The sequence below is a fragment of the Anolis sagrei genome, chromosome 3 (assembly GCF_037176765.1).
Source record: "Anolis sagrei isolate rAnoSag1 chromosome 3, rAnoSag1.mat, whole genome shotgun sequence".
In the NCBI taxonomy this organism is placed as follows: domain Eukaryota; kingdom Metazoa; phylum Chordata; class Lepidosauria; order Squamata; family Dactyloidae; genus Anolis; species Anolis sagrei.
The window spans coordinates 147,303,905-147,323,174 of record NC_090023.1 but is presented as its reverse complement, the minus strand read 5'-3'; the positions used below and the strand labels follow the sequence as shown (position 1 = coordinate 147,323,174).

General features: G+C 40.3%; 1 protein-coding gene across 5 annotated transcripts in view; it reads left to right on the top strand.

Moving 5' to 3' along the window:
• The first annotated feature begins 10,637 nt into the window (after positions 1 to 10,637).
• Positions 10,638 to 19,270, top strand: part of GBF1 (golgi brefeldin A resistant guanine nucleotide exchange factor 1) — a 90,665-nt gene continuing 82,032 nt past the window's right edge. For 4 of the 5 annotated variants that reach the window (XM_060769215.2, XM_060769214.2, XM_060769213.2 and 1 more), the window contains exons 1-2: positions 10,639 to 10,840; positions 16,951 to 17,056. In XM_060769215.2, coding sequence (XP_060625198.2) covers positions 10,776 to 10,840; positions 16,951 to 17,056 — 171 coding nt within the window. In that variant the 5' untranslated portion in view covers positions 10,639 to 10,775. Of the gene's footprint in view, positions 10,841 to 16,950; positions 17,057 to 19,270 lie in introns of all 5 variants that reach the window. The other variant, XM_060769212.2, reaches the window with a different exon arrangement.

Below are 19,270 nucleotides of genomic sequence, written 5' to 3'. Positions count from 1 at the left end.
GTAGTCTGCAGTGCCTTTCATGTTCCTTGATTCGTGTTTGGGCAATGCTGCGTTTGGTGGTCCCTATGTAGACTTGTCCACAGCTGCATGGTATACAGTAGACTCCTGCAGAGGTGAGAGGATCCCTCTTGTCCTTTGCTGAACGTAGCATTTGTTGGATTTTATTGGTGGGTTTGTAGATTGTTTGTATGTTGTGTTTCCTCATCAGCTTCCCTATGTGGTCAGTGGTTCCCTTGATGAATGGCAGGAACACTTTTCCTCTGGGTGGATCTTCATCTTTATTCTCGTGTCTTGTTCTTGGTCTTGCAGCTCTTCTGATGTCTGAGGTGGAATATCCATTGGCCTGGAGAGCCCAGTTGAGGTGGTTCAGTTCATCTTGGAGGAGGTGGGGTTCGCCTCCTCCAAAAAAAGAGCTGAGCTCCTTTCCTGGTGTATGAAGTTATTGCCTTGCTAGGGAAAGATCTGTCAAATATTGACCTCTTCTATACAGCTGTATAAAATCCAGATTATCTGCTTTGAACTGGATTATCTGGCAATGTAGAATGGCTCTTTGTTACATAGTATTATTTGTTGCACATTTCAGCACAGACATCTGTTTAATACTTGACCTTTCAATGGGGATACAAGTATGTCTGGTTTAAATTGATATAATTAGCACATCCATGTTATATGATACTGTTTTTCCACATAATGTTGCTATTTCTGCTGGCAGTTTCGGGCCCCTTCTACACTCCCATACAAAATCCAGATTATATGGATCACATGGCAGTGTAGACTCATATAATCCAGGTCAAAGATGATAATGTGGATTATCTGCTTTGATAGTTGGATTATATGGCATTGTAGAAGGGGCCTCATATAGGAGGAGGGAGGTGGAAAGCTTGGGTCTTTCTTTGGGAATGTAATGTAGAGTACAAAACACATAGGTGCATTGTAAAGGAAGATGCTGTTCGCTTCCACTCTCTGGTGCTATCCAAAAAATGTCAGATTCTATTATTTAAAAATGGCCAAATTGCAAACTGCCCTGAATCCACACTGCCCTATATTCCAGTTCAAAGCAGATATTGTGGGATTTTCTGTCTTGATATTCTGGGTTATATGGCTGTGTGGAAGGGCCCCCAGGCAGTGGGACCACTTCTTAGGGTGGAGACCACCCCATCCACACACACAGAATCCCGTTTCTGACTCCAGATTACCTGCTTTGAAGTGGATTCTATGGCCTTTAATCCAGTTCAAAACATATAACACTATTATTTCATCCATTTCTACCCCACCCTTCTCCCCTCAAAGGGGGACTATAGAGCTACACTACTATGGTTGGATCTACATTGCCCTATATCCCAGGATCTGATCCCTGATTATCTAATGGGTCTACAAGGCCAGATAATCTGGGATCAGATCCTAAAATATAGGGCAGTGTATGGCCCTTCCACACAGCCATATGACCCAGAATATCAAAGCAAAAGTTAAAAGCAGATAACACTATGGTTGGATTGACACTGCCCTGTATCCCAGGATCCTATCCCAGATTATCAGATTTGAACTGCATTATAGGGGTCTACACTGCTAGATAATCTGGGATCAGATCCTGGGATATAGGGCGGTGTAGATCCAGCCTAAAGGCTAATCCACACAGCTGAATAAAATCTCACATTATCTGCTTTGAACAGGAATAAATAGCAGTGTGGACTCAGATAACCCAGTTCAAAGCAGATACTGTGGGTTTTCTGCCTTGATATTCTGGGATATAGGGCTGTGTGGAAGGGCCCCCAGAATATCAAGGCACATAATCCACAATATTTGTTTTGAATTGGGGACCTTCCAGATGAGCCCTATCTCCCAGGATCTGATCCCAGGTTTTCTGCTTTAAACTGGATTATATGAGCCTGCACTGCCAGATAATATGGGATAAACAGAAAACATGAGATCAGATCCCAGGGTATAGGGTCTGTCTGGAACTGCCCTGGTTATCTGAGTCCACAGTGTCATATAATCCAGTTCAATGTGCATTGTATATAGCTGTGCAGAAGGGGTCATGGTGTTATCTGCTTTGAACTGGATTATAGGCATCTCCACTTCCATATAATATGCAACCCTAATATAATATGAGTCGCCTAAGGGCTGAGAAGGGTGGTATACAAATATAGTAAATAAATAAACAAATAACCCAATTTTTGTTCCTGGGCTATACATGTAATTTCCTAATTGGTTCTGTCCAAATTACACAAAGGATATTATTATTATGGACAAAGTACACTAAACTGCAAAAATTGGTTCTATCATCAATTGGTTCTATCATTTAAAAAAATAGCATTTTTAAAATTAAATTGTGATAGCACATTTGGCTATAGTTTTTCATTTAATATTTCATTGAGTCTCAACCAATTCAACACAGTTTGTGGCACTTTCTGGAGTATAACGACTACCTTCAATGTCAGGACTGCACAATTAAACAGGAAATAACACTTTTGAACCAGGAACATCATTTCTTTCCAAATTTTGTTATATTGTGTAATTTGGATCAATGCCGGGTTTAGGACAAATATGTCCCTGCGCTAGTTAAGTTATGGGGCCCTTTATTTGGGCCTTGAAGGAGGTAGGCCCAGTAGGTCAACGCAGGCAGGCAGGCAGACATGCTCAGGAAATGCAGGAATAGTGAAAATAAATCTAGCAGCTTAAGAACACCTAATCACAATGGTAAATCCAGCACTGATCTGGATTGTAAGGCAGTGTAGATCCAGCCCTAAATGGACTTTTGCTGAAAAGATTCTCCTTTCATCCAGAGATGCAAAAAAGCATTTTCCATCGACCATAACAATAATATATGTCGTTGCCCACCTCTGCTGTGTCTCTTCAATGTTTGGCTGATGCGCAAGTATTATGTGTGCTCCAAGGCTTCCTGTAAGGTCAAGCAGGCTTTTCACACTCAACCAGCCTGAAAAATAAACTCCCAGGCTGCCCCCCTCCCCTCCGCCTTAAATCCACTAATCCCGCTTTCAGTCCCTGCCTTTGTTGAGATCCATCGCATTGCTCCTAGTTCAAACCATGGCAATGCTGTTTACACATAACAACCACCTTCTTCTTCTTCTTCTTCATCATCATCATCATCATCTTTATTATTATTACCCTGCTTTCTCTCTCTACAAAGGAGACTCAAAGTGGCTTTAAAGCCTACCTGCTACAGTGTATTAGCATGGCTAATGAGTTAGTCAAAGGAAATTATGAGGGCATCTGAAATGCAAGACAGGAATAGCAGTTCTATGTCTCTATGATGAAGAGATCACAGGGGCCATCCAGTCCAACCAACCTTCTGCCATGCAGCAAAGGAGCAGTCAAAGCACACCTGACAGATGGCCATCCAGCCTCTGTTTAACAGCCTCCGAAGAAGGAACCTCCACCACACACATGATAGTGAAGCTGAGAATGATTAATTAGTGGGGACAAAATAAAATATTTGATCATTTTATTTTGAATGTTTTAGCATCTTGTGTAAAGTGGTTGATAGAATTATGGGACATATTGCCATGTCTAAATCTGCAAACTATGTTTGCTTCAATTAAAGGAGATAGAAAACAGACACTGACAGATACTGTACAAACATTTGAATACTTTTTAATCATTTTTATGGGTGTTAAGTGTTTCATTTTTAATACCATTTATATTTAATTCTGTTTTAATGTTTCTATTTTTGAAGTTTTAAAACTGTATTTAAATGCTTTTAATGTAAGCTGCTTCTTTGTGGGGAGAAAAAGTGGGGCATTATTATTATTATTATTATTAATAATAATAATAATAACTTCAAGAACAATGTGGATGCTGACAGATTTTTTGTAGTTGTTTTTAAAATAGCACACACATATACACAGGTATTGTGTGTGTGTGTGTTTGTGTGTGGGTGGGTGGGTGTGTATACAAGCAGTCTCCAAGTTACGAACAAGATCGGTTCTGTAAGTTTGTTCTTAAGTCGAATTTGTATGTAAGTCAAAACGGGTACATTTTTTAAAGTGTAACTCCAGCCAAATATCTATTTTTTAGCTCTGGATAGCATAGGGAAGGGTTAACACCCTTGTGGTGTTTCCTTTGCTTTCTGTGCCCCTGTTCAGAAGATTTCCCCTCACTTTCTGTCCCTAGACTTTGAAAAAATGTGGCTTGTTGTGGAAACAAGGATTAGTGAGAGAGCTTAACTGGAGACCCCTTTCCCCCATGATAACTCTTTTAGGACTGAATTTTGTTTAGGGGTGAATTTCTCTCACTTCATGTAGTTTGTAAGTCCGATGTTTGTAACTCAGGGATATATATGGCTTTTCTAAGACAGGAATTGCACATATTCAGAGACATATTATTTTTATGCACAGAAACTCACATTTGCAATCTCTCTCCCACATGTTGTTCCCTAACAAGTAGAAAAGAGGGATGAAATCTGTTGTTCCAAAACAGTCTGAGAATTCAAGCTGAAGTTAAGCCAATCAGAATGTGATCAGTGCCTGAAGGTAAAACTATGTAACCTCTTTATATATGTCACTTGTTCTATGGTGGAAAACGCTGGGATATACATATATTGGTGCTGGGATATACACTGCTTCTTCAACAGTGTGTCCTGACCCCAAACGGGGTCCCCTTAGCTCAATTTTGAGTGTCACATAAAATGTGGCAACAATGAAAGGTTCTGAATGCCACTGATTTCCACAAATCTGTTTGCTTACAACAGCATGCAGTGCTTACAGTAGATTTTGCAACAAAAAAAAACAAAACAAAAAAAACAACAACCCCCCCAAAATACAAAAACAACCCAAAACAAACAAACAAACAAACAAAAACAAACAAACTTTAGCTATATGCCATAAAAAGGAAAAATCAGTCTGTTTAGAAATCCTTGCAAATGCTGATTTGTTACTACTAATATTTGAATGTATATCTATTTAAAATACCTATATAGTCATGGTCATGTAAAAATTTCTCTGGCAGAAAGCGTTCATGAATGGAAAAGTTTTAAGAAGTCTTGTTCCATACCATAGAACAGGGCGTCTGTAAATCCAGAATTTCCGGCCCTTTGGCCTCTTTTATATTATTATTATTATTATTATTATTATTATTATTATTTGTATCCCATCCTATCTCCCCAAGGGAACTCAGGGCAACATTTTTGGTCTTTCATCACTTCCCAGGACACCTCCATTAGCCTTGTACTATCCTTAGTAATAGTGAAGGTGGGAGTGGATGGTGAATTAATAAAGAAGCCATCTGTTCCATGTTTTAAGGTTCCTACTTAGAACAATTGGAGACACCAGTATGTAGTTCTAATGTTGTTTCTTATCCGATCCCCATTCATCATCCAAATGGCAAACCTAGTGCAAGGATTCCTAAACCAGGGGTCCATGGATGGAATGCAGTTCATGAACCAGGTGCAAAAGTACTCCCCCCCAACTTTTCCCTATTACTTTTGAAATTGTGCTTAATTGCATATGTCTAATTCCAAAGCTTTCATTAGACGCTCAGCGTGGCCCATCCTCTCAAATAACGCAAAACCATTGCTTTGAGAACTAGACTTTTTCTTGATGTAGTCGTTATAATTATGGAAGGCAGTGGAATTAGACATATTAAACAGATTAAAGTTGTTGAGCAACCTTGCACAGTGGTGGTTGATAAGAAAAGGGGACATATTATAATCCTTTCCCAATGTTTCACTTATCCCTGTTGAGTTTATATTAAGTTTAAGTGTAATTCAATAAAATACATATACAAAAATAAACAGAGATCCAGGAAGAACCCTTAGGTAGCCAAGACCATCTTTTCCATGAACCAGGGGGTCTAATCACTCAACCTGTTCGCTCCGCTTTCAATTTCTATATTTGATGGGCTGACAGGGATGGGGAAGGGATGCTCTGGGCTTCCTAAAATGCATGTCCTTGAAGATGACCATCATAGCTGTAAGAAGAATAATGGCACTACCCATCCATCGTAGGGGAAAACAGGCTCCCTCCCCCAGCTGTTTGGTTTTGAGCATTTCCCTTCCTGTGTCCAACTGCATCACACTGTCTGCTCTCTGGGTCTGTGGCATTCTGGCAGATCAGCAAATAACTGCCGGCAGTGGAGAGTGGGGGTAGCTCACAGAGTGGCAGCAGTAGCTAGGGTTTATTGTTGACATTAAACAAATTGCACATCCAGAAACAACACCTGGAAGGTGAATACTCAACATCCTTACAACTCTTGCACTGTAGAATACTTTCTGGGCAGGAAAAACTGCCTGCTTACTAGGGTTTGAGAAACCTCAAATGACATAATGTGAAGAAGTTATATTTGCAGGGAGAACTTTCTGTAGAGAGAGTTGTTTTATGCAGGAACATTTTTTTCTGCCAATTTTCTGGATACTGAAAAGTATATACAGCCCTGAATTGCCTACTCTAAACTTTAGGAAGGAATGTTTCTGTGTGCCTTGCACATGGTGGTATATCAAGATGCAATAATAATAATAATAATAATAATAATAATAATAATAAGCTGACATAATATGAGGATTTAAAGATTGAACTGCAAAGACTGATACAAGCCAGTAAAGGTGGTCCCAGTGGTGATCGGCACACTGGGTGCTGTGCCTAAAGACCTTGGCCTGCACTTAAACATAATTGGCGCTGACAAAATTACCATCTGCCAGCTGCAAAAGGCCACTTTACTGGGATCTGCACGTATTATTAGCCGATACACCACACAGTCCTAGACACTTGGGAAGTGTCTGACGTGTGATCCAATTCAACAACAAGCAGAGTGCTCTTGTCTGCTGTGGACTCATCTTGTTGTGTTTCAAATAATAATAATAATAATAACAACAACAACAGCAACAACAACTTTATTTTTATAGCCTACCTCCATCTCCCCGAAGGGACTCAAGGCAGCTTACAAGGGATGTGTCCAGCAAATACAGATTAAAAACAAGCACAGAAATACAGTCAATATCTAAAAACAACAAAACATGATAGTAAGACGAACATCTTAAACCATTATCGTGGCTGAAAAAACAATTAATGGGCTTGGGTTAATGATTCCTAGATGCAATTATTCCTATGTAGCACCAAGGGCAAGTGTGGAAAATGGAGGGTTGGGCTAAGAGGCGAATGCCCTTACATTATTGAAGCGTTAGAAGTGCTAGAAGGGACCAAACCAAAGTGCAAGAGCTTAGATAAGGTTGGGAACTTCTTTGGTGAGCTACCTAATCGAAAGCACAATGGGACCAGGTTTTTAATTCCTTGTGGAAAATGGAGAGAGTGGGGGCCTGTCTGATCTCCCTTGGAAGAGAATTCAAGAGCCGAGGGGGCACCACAGAGAAGGCCCTTTCCCTTGTCCTCATAAGGTACTGGTTTCCAACCCATTTATTTATTTATTTATTTATTTATTTATTTATTTATTTACTGCACTTGTAGACCGCCGTTCTCAGCCCTAGGGCGACTCACGGCGGTGTACAACATATAAAAACAATTTACAATAAAGGCAATATCACAAACAACAATAACAACATCACTATCAATAATACAATTACACTAAATAATTCGCGACGTCTCATCATAGAATCACAATCCAATCTCGTTTTCCATATTCCGTTCCAATCATCATTGCCAATTTTTGTAGCACTTAGTCAAACGCCTTCTCAAACAACCACGTCTTTAGTCTCTTGCGGAATGTCATAAGGGAGGGCGCCTGTCTGATGTCTACAGGGAGGGTGTTCCACAGCCGGGGGGCCACCACCGAGAAGGCCCTATCCCTCGTCCCCGCCAGGCGTGCCTGTGAGGCAGGCGGGATTGAGAGAAGGACCTCCCCAGACGATCTCAAAGTCCTCGTGGGCTCGTAGGCCGAGATGCGGTCAGACAGGTATTTTGGGCCGGAACCGTTTAGGGCTTTGTAGGCCAGCACCAGCACCTTGAATTGGGCCCGGTAGCAATTGGGCCCGGTAGCTATTGCCAATAGCTCTATGAGCCCCTTTAATATGTTGGCACATCCTTAAAAAGTGTAGCCAACTTCCCCTGCCTATAAAAAAGAAGCAAAATCTGGGAATAAGAACGCAGCACACCTGGAGAATACTAGCAAAAGCTAAACATTTCAGATAGATGCCTATCATACTCCTTTATTTACTGTCAAGAGGATAATCTACTGAATATCTTTCCAATAGCCACAATACATGCAATGGTACTATCTTAATATAGCTAAAAATGATATACTTCCTTTCTTTTATTTTCCTCTGTTTTCTTGCCTGGCGTTATTTATTTATTTACTGTGCACATGTCAAATGAAGACCATAGCATTGGGAGGAATGAAAAGCATTTTTCTTCCTGAGCCACATTCTTGTAGAAGATTCTACCCAGAGCTATCACTTGCTCCTACGTTTACTCTTAAAGGAGCAAATAGCTTCAGAGAAGAAGCTTGTATTTTTGTTAACTAAAATGGTAGTTATGGTTATGGTGCTTTACCAGTGCTTCACTTCCAATGCCACACTCCATAAATAGAACAGAATAACTTTATTGTCATTATACAACAAAATTAAATGCTTTATGTGTGAATATTCAAAGAGCCAGAAAATCTCATTCACCTCATCCTGTCTTAGCTTCAGACACTAAACGTACATTATTATCTTTCTGTTAAATCCAGTGATCCAGTAGTTTCTGGCTTCATAATTCCTTAAGGATGGCACACTTTTGTTTAAAAGAAGAAAGTGAGAAAACCTTTATATTATTTTATTTCTTGATCTGACAGACTGGAAATAGCTCAATATTGGAAAGAGACCAAGAGGTTTAATTTAGCTCACTGGACAGCTATATTGTAGAAACTGACTTTATTCGGAAAAGCAAAGTTGTCAAACTCAAGAGTTTAAGGGCGAATTTCTCCAATGGAATCCAGAAGGACTGATGCATTTCTTGAGGCTGCATGTTTGGGAAATAAGCTCTTTTGCAGAATATGGTTGCTATGCCCTGAATGTGATCGAGTACAGGGCTTCTCAAACATTGCCCGCATGCAACCCTTTCACCCCAGAATTTTTGATGCAACCCCCAGGTATATAAGTGTATAATGAATATATAAAAACCAAACATTTACTGATAATAAATCAGCACTGGCAAGGCTTGCTAAACAGGTTGATTTCCCTTTTTATGAATTACAACTGAAGCATTTTTTGCAGAGTATTGTGTCAAGTCATGGTGCCTTTGTATTCTGCTTTGGTTAGACCTCATACTGTGTCCAATTCTGGGCACCACAGTTTAAAAGAGATATTGACAAGCTGGAAGGTGTCCAGAGGAGGGCAACAAAATGATCAAAGGTCTGGAGACCATGACGCCCTATGAGGAGTGGCTTAAAGAACTGAGTATGTCTAGCCTGCAGAAGAGAATGTTGTGAAGAGACATGATAGTCATGTTTAAATATTTGAGAGGATGTCATAAGGAAGAGGAAGCAGGCTTTGTTTTCTATTGCCCTTGAAACTAGGACTAGCAATAAATAATAATAATCTTTATTTATACCCCACCACCATCTCCCCCAATGGGGACTTGGAGCGGCTTATACCATTGCTTTAACTATGCGGATCTCCATTGCCAATGTGATGTCTCTACTCTTCACTATTTTATTGAGATTGATCATTGCTCTCCTCCCAATAAGTAAGTATCTGCTGATTTCCTAGCTGCAGTCTGCATCTGCCTAGAAATACAAAGTCTGTCACTGCCTCCACTTTTTCTCCCTTTATTTGCCAGTTATCAGTCTTGTTGCCATAATCTTGATTTTTTATGTTTAACTGCAACCCAGCTTTTGCACTTCTTCTTTCACCTTTATTAGAAGGCTCCTCAGCTCCTCCTCGCTTTTGGCCATCAAAGTGGTGTCATCTGCATATCTAAGGTTGTTAATGTTTCTTCCCGCAATTTTAAACTCTTTCAGTAAGGTCAAAGGCCTTACTGAAATCAAAATATGCTACATCCAGTTTCAATGCCTGGGAAACATAGTTTTATTTAGGCCCCTTCTACACTGTCATATAAAATCCAGATTATCTTTTTGGAACTGGATTATATGGCCGTGCAGACTCATATAATCCGGTTCAAAGCAGAGAATGTGGATTGTCCGCTTTGATAACCTGGGCTGTCAAATCTGGGTGATACAGCAGTGCAGAAGGGGCCCAGAAAGGCGTGGCTTCCGTCCAGCTCCACCCTTGCCCTCATTCCCAACCTTTGCCCTCCTCACGCTTCCTCTTGGCTGTGTATCTCGCCCTCCTTCCGGGTTTTCGGAGCACACAGTGAACGAGGCTCCGGGGGTTTGTTTGTTTTGATTTCTTAACGCGTTTTGAAACGTCAAAACAAAACCAAAACGAAACCAAAGGGGAGAAACCCAAGCGCGACGTCACACACAACCCACAGCTGACAAGCCGAGTCCCACAATGCATCGCAACCTCTGCTTTGTCGCTCAACCTTCCTTGCTTTACTATGCCCGCCTACCGGGAGAACTAGGCCAACTCTCTATTGGTTGCCGCGGATGCCCGTCTTGCATGGGATTGTGTCTTTTGCTGCTTGGACATGAGTCTTGGAAATCAGCCTCCAGAAGGACGGAGCGTTCCCATTGGATGCTAGCCCTTCTGTCAAGAGAGGCCGGCCCCTGATTGGCTGTGGCCAGGAAGCTCGGGTCCGCTGTAACCAGGCAGCGCGGTAGGGTGAGCGTTGTTTCCACGTCAGTGAGAGGAGCGGAGCCGGTGCCTGGCGTCCCTCAGAGACCCTTCTCCTCCGGGAACCCGGCGCTGCCACAGTCGCCTTCACGGCATGCCAAGGCGGCCGTCGACGCCGCCCGCCAGCAGCGCCATTTTGGATGCCGGCTGGATGGAGGGGTGAGTGAATGAGGCACACGGGGCGGCCCTTGCCTGGGCCTCTCTCTTCAGGCGAGAAGGCCTGGGGCCAAGGGTGGCGCTCCAAAGGGAAAGGTGAAGAAGGGAAGGGGGGGGGAGGCAAGCAGGGCGCAAAGGAAAAGGCCTGTCTGTCTTCGGCCTGGCTCTCTACCCTGCCCACAAGCCCAAGGCATTCTCCTCCTGCTGCCATCAAAGGCTGCGAAGGAAGAGGTGAAAGGCCTCCTCCTGGTTCTGACAGATCTCAAGCCCGCGCCAAGGCTTGCTCACTCCTCCTTTCTTTCGAGGAGGAAAACAGTGCTTCAGAAGGCCCACTATCTTAGGGCCCTTCCCCACAGCCCTATATCCTAGAATATCAAGGCAGAAAATCCCACAATATCTGTTTTGAACAAAGTTATCTGAGTCCACACTCTGATCATGTTTGATTTTCTGCCTTGATATCTGGGATATAGGGCTGTGGGGAAGAGCCCAAAGGGCCTTTCCACACAACATTATAGAACTCAAAATATCAAGGCAGAAAATCCCACAATATCTGCTCTGAACTGAGTTATTTATTTATTTTGTATCAAAAGCATTGCATACATTAGTATAAAACCGATAAAAATAGAAGGAGCGCAGGTGGCTAAATATCTTTTGACCAAAAACGGGCAACAGCAATGGCATTTATAGGTAAAGGTAAAGGTTGTCCAGTCATGTCTGACTCTGGGGTGTGGTGCTCATCTCCATTTCTAAGCCGAAGAGCTGGCGTTGTCCATAGACACCTCCGGGGTCATGTAGCCAGCATGACTGCATGGAGCAGTACCTATTGATCTACTCTCATTTGCATGTTTTCGAACTGCTAGGTTGGCAGAAGCTAGGGCTGACAGCGGAAGCTCACACCACTCCCTGGAATCGAACCTGCGACCTTTATTATTATTTATTATTATTATTATTAACTTTATTTATACCCCGCAAAATCTCCCAAAAGACTTGATGCGGCTTACAATGGCCAAGGCCGCCAACAAACAACAACATACAAATATAACAGTAAAACTCATAACCAAATAATAAAACATCAAGCAAAACAATAAAACTCTAAAAACAATTGACACCATGACACATTTAAAAACCTAAAGGCCGGGCCAAGTGTAATGGATAAAATTTAAAAGTGCTGAACTTGACATGAGGTATGTCAACAAGCTCACCAGCTCAGCGCTTTAACCCACTGCGCCACCGGGGGCATTATCTATAGCCTCCAACAATTCTTCCTCTGTACATGAGGCAGGGCATAGTGGACAAGCATACAAGCAGTGTTGTCTGTTCTGCTCCACAGTCACACAAGGTGTGGGATTCTTTTAGATAGTGCCATTTTGCCAGGTTGTCTTTTGATCTGCTCATTCAATTTCTGAGTCTATTCAGGGACTTTCAGGTTGCCCATTCTTGGTTTGCCCCTGGAGGAAGACACTCGTGGGGGGGGGGGGCATCCAATTGGGATTTCCTGGTTGAGCTTCCCAGAGGGATACCCTTGCTGTTGCTGGGGGGATGCCAAGAGGAGTGGTAGTTCTCATAAAGCTTTTCCTTGATTTGAGTCTACTGGGAGGAGGCTGGTACCCATGTAGTGGATGGCTTTCACAGTGTTCAACCTTATTTCTCTCACATTTAGCAGCAACTTCTCGTTGCACATTGGGGGGGACGGGGACAATGCCAGCTAGCTTGTAGAGTTTATTAACAGGTGTATGTTTAAGACATCCTGTGATTATTCTGCATGTTTCATTCAATGCTATGAACTGGGTTATCTGAGTCCACACATCCATATATTCGAAGCAGAAAATATGGGATTTTATTCAGCTGTGTGGAAGGGGGCATGAGGCTTGTCTGAGAGGGTTGTCATCCAATCTTAGATTTGTATTCCAATCAGACACAGAAATGAGGAGATTTAAAATACAATAGAGTAACACGAAGGGGGTTGCAATAAAAAGAGTGCCATGTTAGACTGATCGACATTATGGGTTTTATAGCTGACCAAAGTAAAGTAAACATGCACACACATAAACCAAACCTCTCTCCCTTTTCAGTCTGCACTTCTCCCACCCAGCTCTGTCCTTCACTTTGGCTTCTGTCCTTCTCCAGAGCTTTTTGGGCCCCTTCTATGCAGCTGTATAACATCTGCATTGAACTGGATTATATGGCAGTGTGGGCTCAGATAACCTAAAGTCCTTCCACACAGCCATATAATCCAGAATATCAAGGCAGAAAATGCTACAATATCTGTTTTGAACTGGGTTATCTGAGTCCACATTGCCATATATTCCAGTTCAAAGCAGAAATGTGGGATTTTGTTCAGCTGTGTGGAAGGGGCCCCAGTTCAAAGCAGATATTGTGGATTATGTGCCTTGATATTCTGGGTTATATGGCTGTTTGGAAGGGCCCTTGGTTCTCTCTGTTCCAAAACAATCCTGATCTCCAAAACAATTCTGCTGTGCTTCTTCCCTCCCTGTGCTTCTCCCTGTCATATCTGTTCGATGGCATCACAATCTTCCTTCATTTTTCACTCTCTTTTCTCCTACTGTGCTTGGCATCCATCTCCTTCACTCGAGGCCCTTCAACACAACCATATAACCCAGAATATCAAGGCAGATAATCCACAATATCTGCATTGAACTGGGTTATCTGAGGCTTCTTCTACACAGTCATATAACCCAGAATATCAAGGCAGAAAATCCCACAATATCAGCTTTGAACTGGGTTATTTGACTCCGCACTGCCATATATTCCAGTTCAAAGCAGATAATGTGGGATTTTTGTTCAGGTATGTGGAAGGTGCCTCAGTCACTCCCTCCCCTCTCTTTAACATATTCTCAAAACTTTATTCTTAAGAAATTCATACTTATAAAATTGCACTTTCTTCACTTTGATGGGACCACTGAGGCCATCCAGCCCAACCTCTTGTCAGACAGGAAAAGCACAATGAAAGCACACCTGACAGATGGCCATCCAGCTTCCACCACACTCTGAGGCAGAGACTCCCACTGTTGTACAGCAGTTTCAGTCAGGAAATGTTTTTCTAATGTTCAGGTGGAATCTCTTTTCCTGTAATTTGATCCCATTGCTCTCAGTTCTAGTTTCCAGGACAGCCGTAAACAAGCCTGCTTTCTCTTACGACATAATTTCAAATATTTAAACATGGCTGTCAAGTCTCCTCTTAACCATCTCACACAACTAGGCAAAGTGTGGCCTTGTAGGGATTTCCAGACTGTGGCATCTATCAACCCAACAGTGCGCAGAAAGCTGCGTTTTCTCTATGTCTAGCACACTGCTTCTTGAACCATGGGTCCTGACCCCTTTAGCTCACTGTCGGGTCTGCAAAAAATTTGGCTGCAGTAAAAAGTTTCTGAATGGCACCCATTTACACAAATCTGTTAGCAATAATGGGCAGTGTTTACAGTGGCCTCTTCAGAACATGCTTCAGCTGTTCTCCACAAAAATGAAAATCAGTCTGTTTTAGCCAGCCTCACAAACACTGATTTATTGTTAATGTTTGATTTTTATACCTGTTTTATATACCTGTGGTCACATAAACATCTCTCAGGTTGAAAGGAGTCACGAGTAGAAATGATTTAAGAAGTCCTCTAGCATACATGTGCTGAGGATTCCTTCATGAATGCATATAATAATAATAATAATAATAATAATAATAATAATAATAATAGCAACTTTAATTTTATACCCCGTCATCATCTCCCCAAGGGGACTCGGGACGGCTTACATGGGGACGAGTCCAGATCACAGATAAAACAACAGCATTAAAATAAATAAAAACAACACAGATACAAACAACATCATCATAAAAACAATAACATGGCTGAAAGAAAGCTCACCTTTTCCCTTCTTCCTAGTCAAATTCAAGATTCAGATTTTGGCACTATAGCTTCTTTAGCCTGCATGTGTTTTGGAAAATTTGTATAAAACAGTTCCTAATGCATTTACATGCAGATGAGAATTAACACCATTTGTACTGAACAGTTATATCTCTACTATAAAGAAATAGGGTTTAATACGTATTTGAAATATCAGGACCCATTTGCAGGGGTTGTATCTTAAAGAGCCAGTGTAGTATAGCAATTTGAATGTTGGACTAGGATTCTGAGAGAACAGGGTTCACATTCCTGCCCAGCCATGAAAACCCACTTGGTAACCTTGGGCAAATCACACTCTCTCAGCCTCAGAGGAAGGCAGTAAGTACACACAACAAGAACAAATGCATATTCAATGTTTAATTATTATTAGCCAACTCCTGCCATTATTGTTGTTGCGGGAAGGGAGATAGCTTGGAAGAAGTTACACCTTTATGTCCCAGGCATATACGGTTGAATTCTATCTGAATGTAAGTACTTGGTGACCTAAAAGGTGGACTTCACTACATAGATTTCTTTGATCTCTTAAGCCAAACAGATGTCATAATATCTGAATCTGTAAAGGGAAGTTTACAAAAAAAGTTGAGCCACAAGTAAAGATAAAATAACATCTCTAAAACTGAGCAATATGTATGATCTGGTATGTATGCTAGTCAGATAGGAGGTATATTTAAATAGACTTGCAGGTCCTTCAACTATTGTATCCTTGTGCTGTGGATTGCAGCCCATGCCACCTGTGTGGCATGGGCTGCAAACCATAGCACAATGATACAAGAGTTTTGTAGAAACAAAACTTACAATGTATTTCAGCAGGTTGATTATTAAAAAACCTGTGGCTGTTGATGAATGTGTTAGAGTTACAATTAGAACACTAGTCTGAAAAGAGACCTCCCCACCAGTATCTTACAAATGTTAATATAGAAATTAAAACTTCTTGTAATGTAAGTGCAACTTGAGAAAGCATACTAGAAAAACAGTTACTTAATTTATCCTACAATAAATAAACTTTCTAACATGTGTAATACTTTAACAAGGTTATCTCTTGTTGGAGAGAAATTATATTTAAATTTCAAGGGCATATATGTGTAATGGAATTATTAGCAAGGAAGGATACAGTTTTGTAAGGAATCTGTAAAAGTACTACCTGACGAATCTAAATTTGCAGATTGGTTTTCGTATAACTAAATAAACATAACAATATCCTTGATGGATAACCTGTATTGAGGACTAGATGGGAAGGCTGTAGCATTTTAGCTCTCCTGGATTTCTTAGCATCTTTCAGTATCGTTTATTATTTTATCCTTCTGTGTCTCTGATTGAATTTTGTATAGGATGTACTGCTTCGCTGTATGGTGTCAGGGCCGTATCCTGCATGTTATGTTGTTGTTCATATAAATATGTGTGTGTTCTGTTTGTGTGTGTGGGGGGGGGGGGAGGGGGGAGCTGCTTTGGAGTGAAGTGTATCAGGCTGGTGACTCCCAAATTTTCTGCTACTTGTCATCTAATACAACATCTGATACCTTTGAATGCTGTTTGCGTTCAATAACAGGCAGAATGAGAATGAACAAAGTGTAATTAACTTGTGAGAAGATAAGAGATGCTGCTGATGAGCAGACAGTCTGGCCTGAGGATTGGGATTAATGTTATTCTTGGAAAGTTTGTATTCCCTTCAAAAGGTCAGATCCATAATCTGGGATTGTTTGCACTGCTCATGTTGTAGATAAGGTGATAACTGCTGCACAACACTGCTGACTTCATATTGCCCTGACAGTAAAGATCTACATTAGTTATGAGACAGTAAAGATCTACATTAGTTATGAGTTGTTTCTTTCTCTAGGGTCCTGGGCCCAAGGACTGCACTTTACCCATGAACTGCACTTTGTCCAATCATGTTATAATGTATAACTCTTCTAATACCAACAAATCCATTCCCCAATTGCTAATTCTGAGGCAAAGCTATGTACCATAGTGGTGGTTAAGATCTGTCAGTAGAAATTTCCTTCAAACTCTTTTTCTTTAAAGACTACTTAACTAAAGTGTGTGAAAATTGAAAATGGTGACAGTCCTATTTATTATTGAATTCCTATTAAATAAATTGCGCAGTCTGTTCTTGGCAAATGTTGGTATGGTATATAGAAACACTATATCAAAAGTAGCTTGTCTTTTCTGATAGGTGATTATAACTTAATTTCTCAATTTCAGGGTTGCCAGGAGTGTAGATAAGAACATTTACATTGTACAAGGTGAAATCAATACAGTGGTGGGAGCCATAAAACGCAGTGCGAGATGGAGTACTCATACACACTTGGTAAGTTATTTTAGAAACCTGCGACCTAATAAATGCATTTCTCTCAACAGCCATCATCCCCCAAAATTTAACTAATTATTACATGATAGCATAGGCAAGCTTGACTTTTATGCAAATTTATGTAAATATGACAGATAAAATATGTAATATACAGTATAGTAGACTGAGCATTGAATTTGGGAATATGACTAAATGACTACTTATTATGAATATATTGCTGAATTAATTAAATGAATTACATTGCTATCTCACATTTTCCTTAAAGGGCTCAGGTTGTCATTATGCAGTTTTCCTCCCACATATTTTGGTCCTTGCAAAGACCCTGGGTTGAAAAGAAGACAAGACTTGCCTGAACTCATCCAGAGAGCTTAATCGTTCAGTGGAGATATCTTAGTTCATATCTTAACCATTGCACTTTACTACCTGATTCATTTATTGAACTGAGAATCAATCTGGTGTAGTGGTTAGAATTTTGAAATTAGGAAAGATGCAGGTTTAAATTTTCACTCAGTGAACAAGGTAGAAATCTCTTATGAGTTTACCCTGCTGTACAGGATTATTGTGAGTGTAAACATGTATGCATGTGTAAATTATTCTGAACACTGTGATGGGTTTAAAAAGAAATTTTGGGGAAGGAAATACATATCTTTCTAATACTTTATTCCTATACATACTTTAATTAATTGGAAATCCAACTTAGGGTTACTTTTAAGTAAATATATGTGTGTGTGCCATATTGTAATCTTGCCTTGCTTTTGTATCCTGGTGAACAGAAATGCTTAAAATTAAAGTCATAAAATGAGAAAAGCTGATATGAGACTTATTTATAGACAAAGTCTTGCTGATGAACACTGGTTTCCAAAGTAATATCTGAAATGGAAAACTACAGAAGATGTGCAAGTGCATATTAGAATAACTAAGCAATGAAAATGGAGAGTTGTATCAAATTTAGAATAAAAGTAATTTGCTATTGGACGACAAGCTAAAATTATAACTAGAAACATTATTTTAAAAAGAATGATATGTGTTAGTAGTACAGTTTGAGTATCCATTATCCAGAATACTACAGAATTGTCCATGTAGGTGGCTGAGATAGTGACAGCTTAGTGCAGGGGTCCACAAACTTTTTAAACAGAGGGCCAGATCACAGTCCCTCAAACTGTTGGAGGGCTGGATTATAATTTGAAAAAAATATGAATGAATTCCTATGTACACTGTACATATCTTATACACAATATAATAATTAAAATGAAGAGCAATGTTAACAAATATAAACTTATTAGTATTTCAATGGGAAGTGTAGGCCTGCTTTTGGCTGATGAGATAGGATTGTTGTTGTTGTTGTGGTGGTGGTGTGCTTTCAAGTCATTTCAGACTTAGGTTGACCCTGAGTGAAGGCCGGGTAAATGACCTTGGAGGGCCGTATCGGGACCCCGGGCCTTAGTTTGAGGACCCCTGGCTTAGTGTATATGAATGTTTCCATGTACAAGTTTATTAAAAATATTGTACATCAAATTACTCTCAAACTGTGTTTAAGGTATATATGAAACAAATGAATTTAGTGTTTAGAATGAGATCTCATGTCCAAAATATCTCATTATGTAGATGCAAGTATTCCAGAATTTTAAAAAAATCAAAATGTGGACCACTTCTGGTCCATATTTTGGTCCAAGCATTTGGATCAGGAATAGTGAACCTGGTCAGAGAGACTTTCAAAACACATATTCTATTGTGAATAGGAATTCCAGGAAAGTAGATGGGAAGAATCCGCTGTTAACTTAGGGAAGTATTTGTAAAATTGGATTAAACACCTTAATAGAAAAAAGTAGAATATTTGCCTTATTCAGGTTAACTTTTTTGTGGACTGTTATAGCTATAAACCTCAATTGTGCGCAGCCAAGTGGCTGCTGCTAATCTGTGAAACATGTATTATGCCTTAGAATGAAATCACAATTTTCCCCTGCTTTGATGTCTTTTAAGTGATTGCACAGTACTCAAAAATTCTCCATACTGAGAGAAAGGCAGTCTATAAATTGAAAAAAGAAAAAGAAAAAAAGGAAAAAAATCTTTATTGAAAAAAGTGAAAAGCAGCATTGTCATATTTTATTTGGTGGCTATTTCTAAATGATATCCTGGAAGGTCTTATTGAAAAATACATAAAACAAACTTTGATCTGAATCTCTGGCTTGGGTCCCTGTAATACTTTTTTCCCCA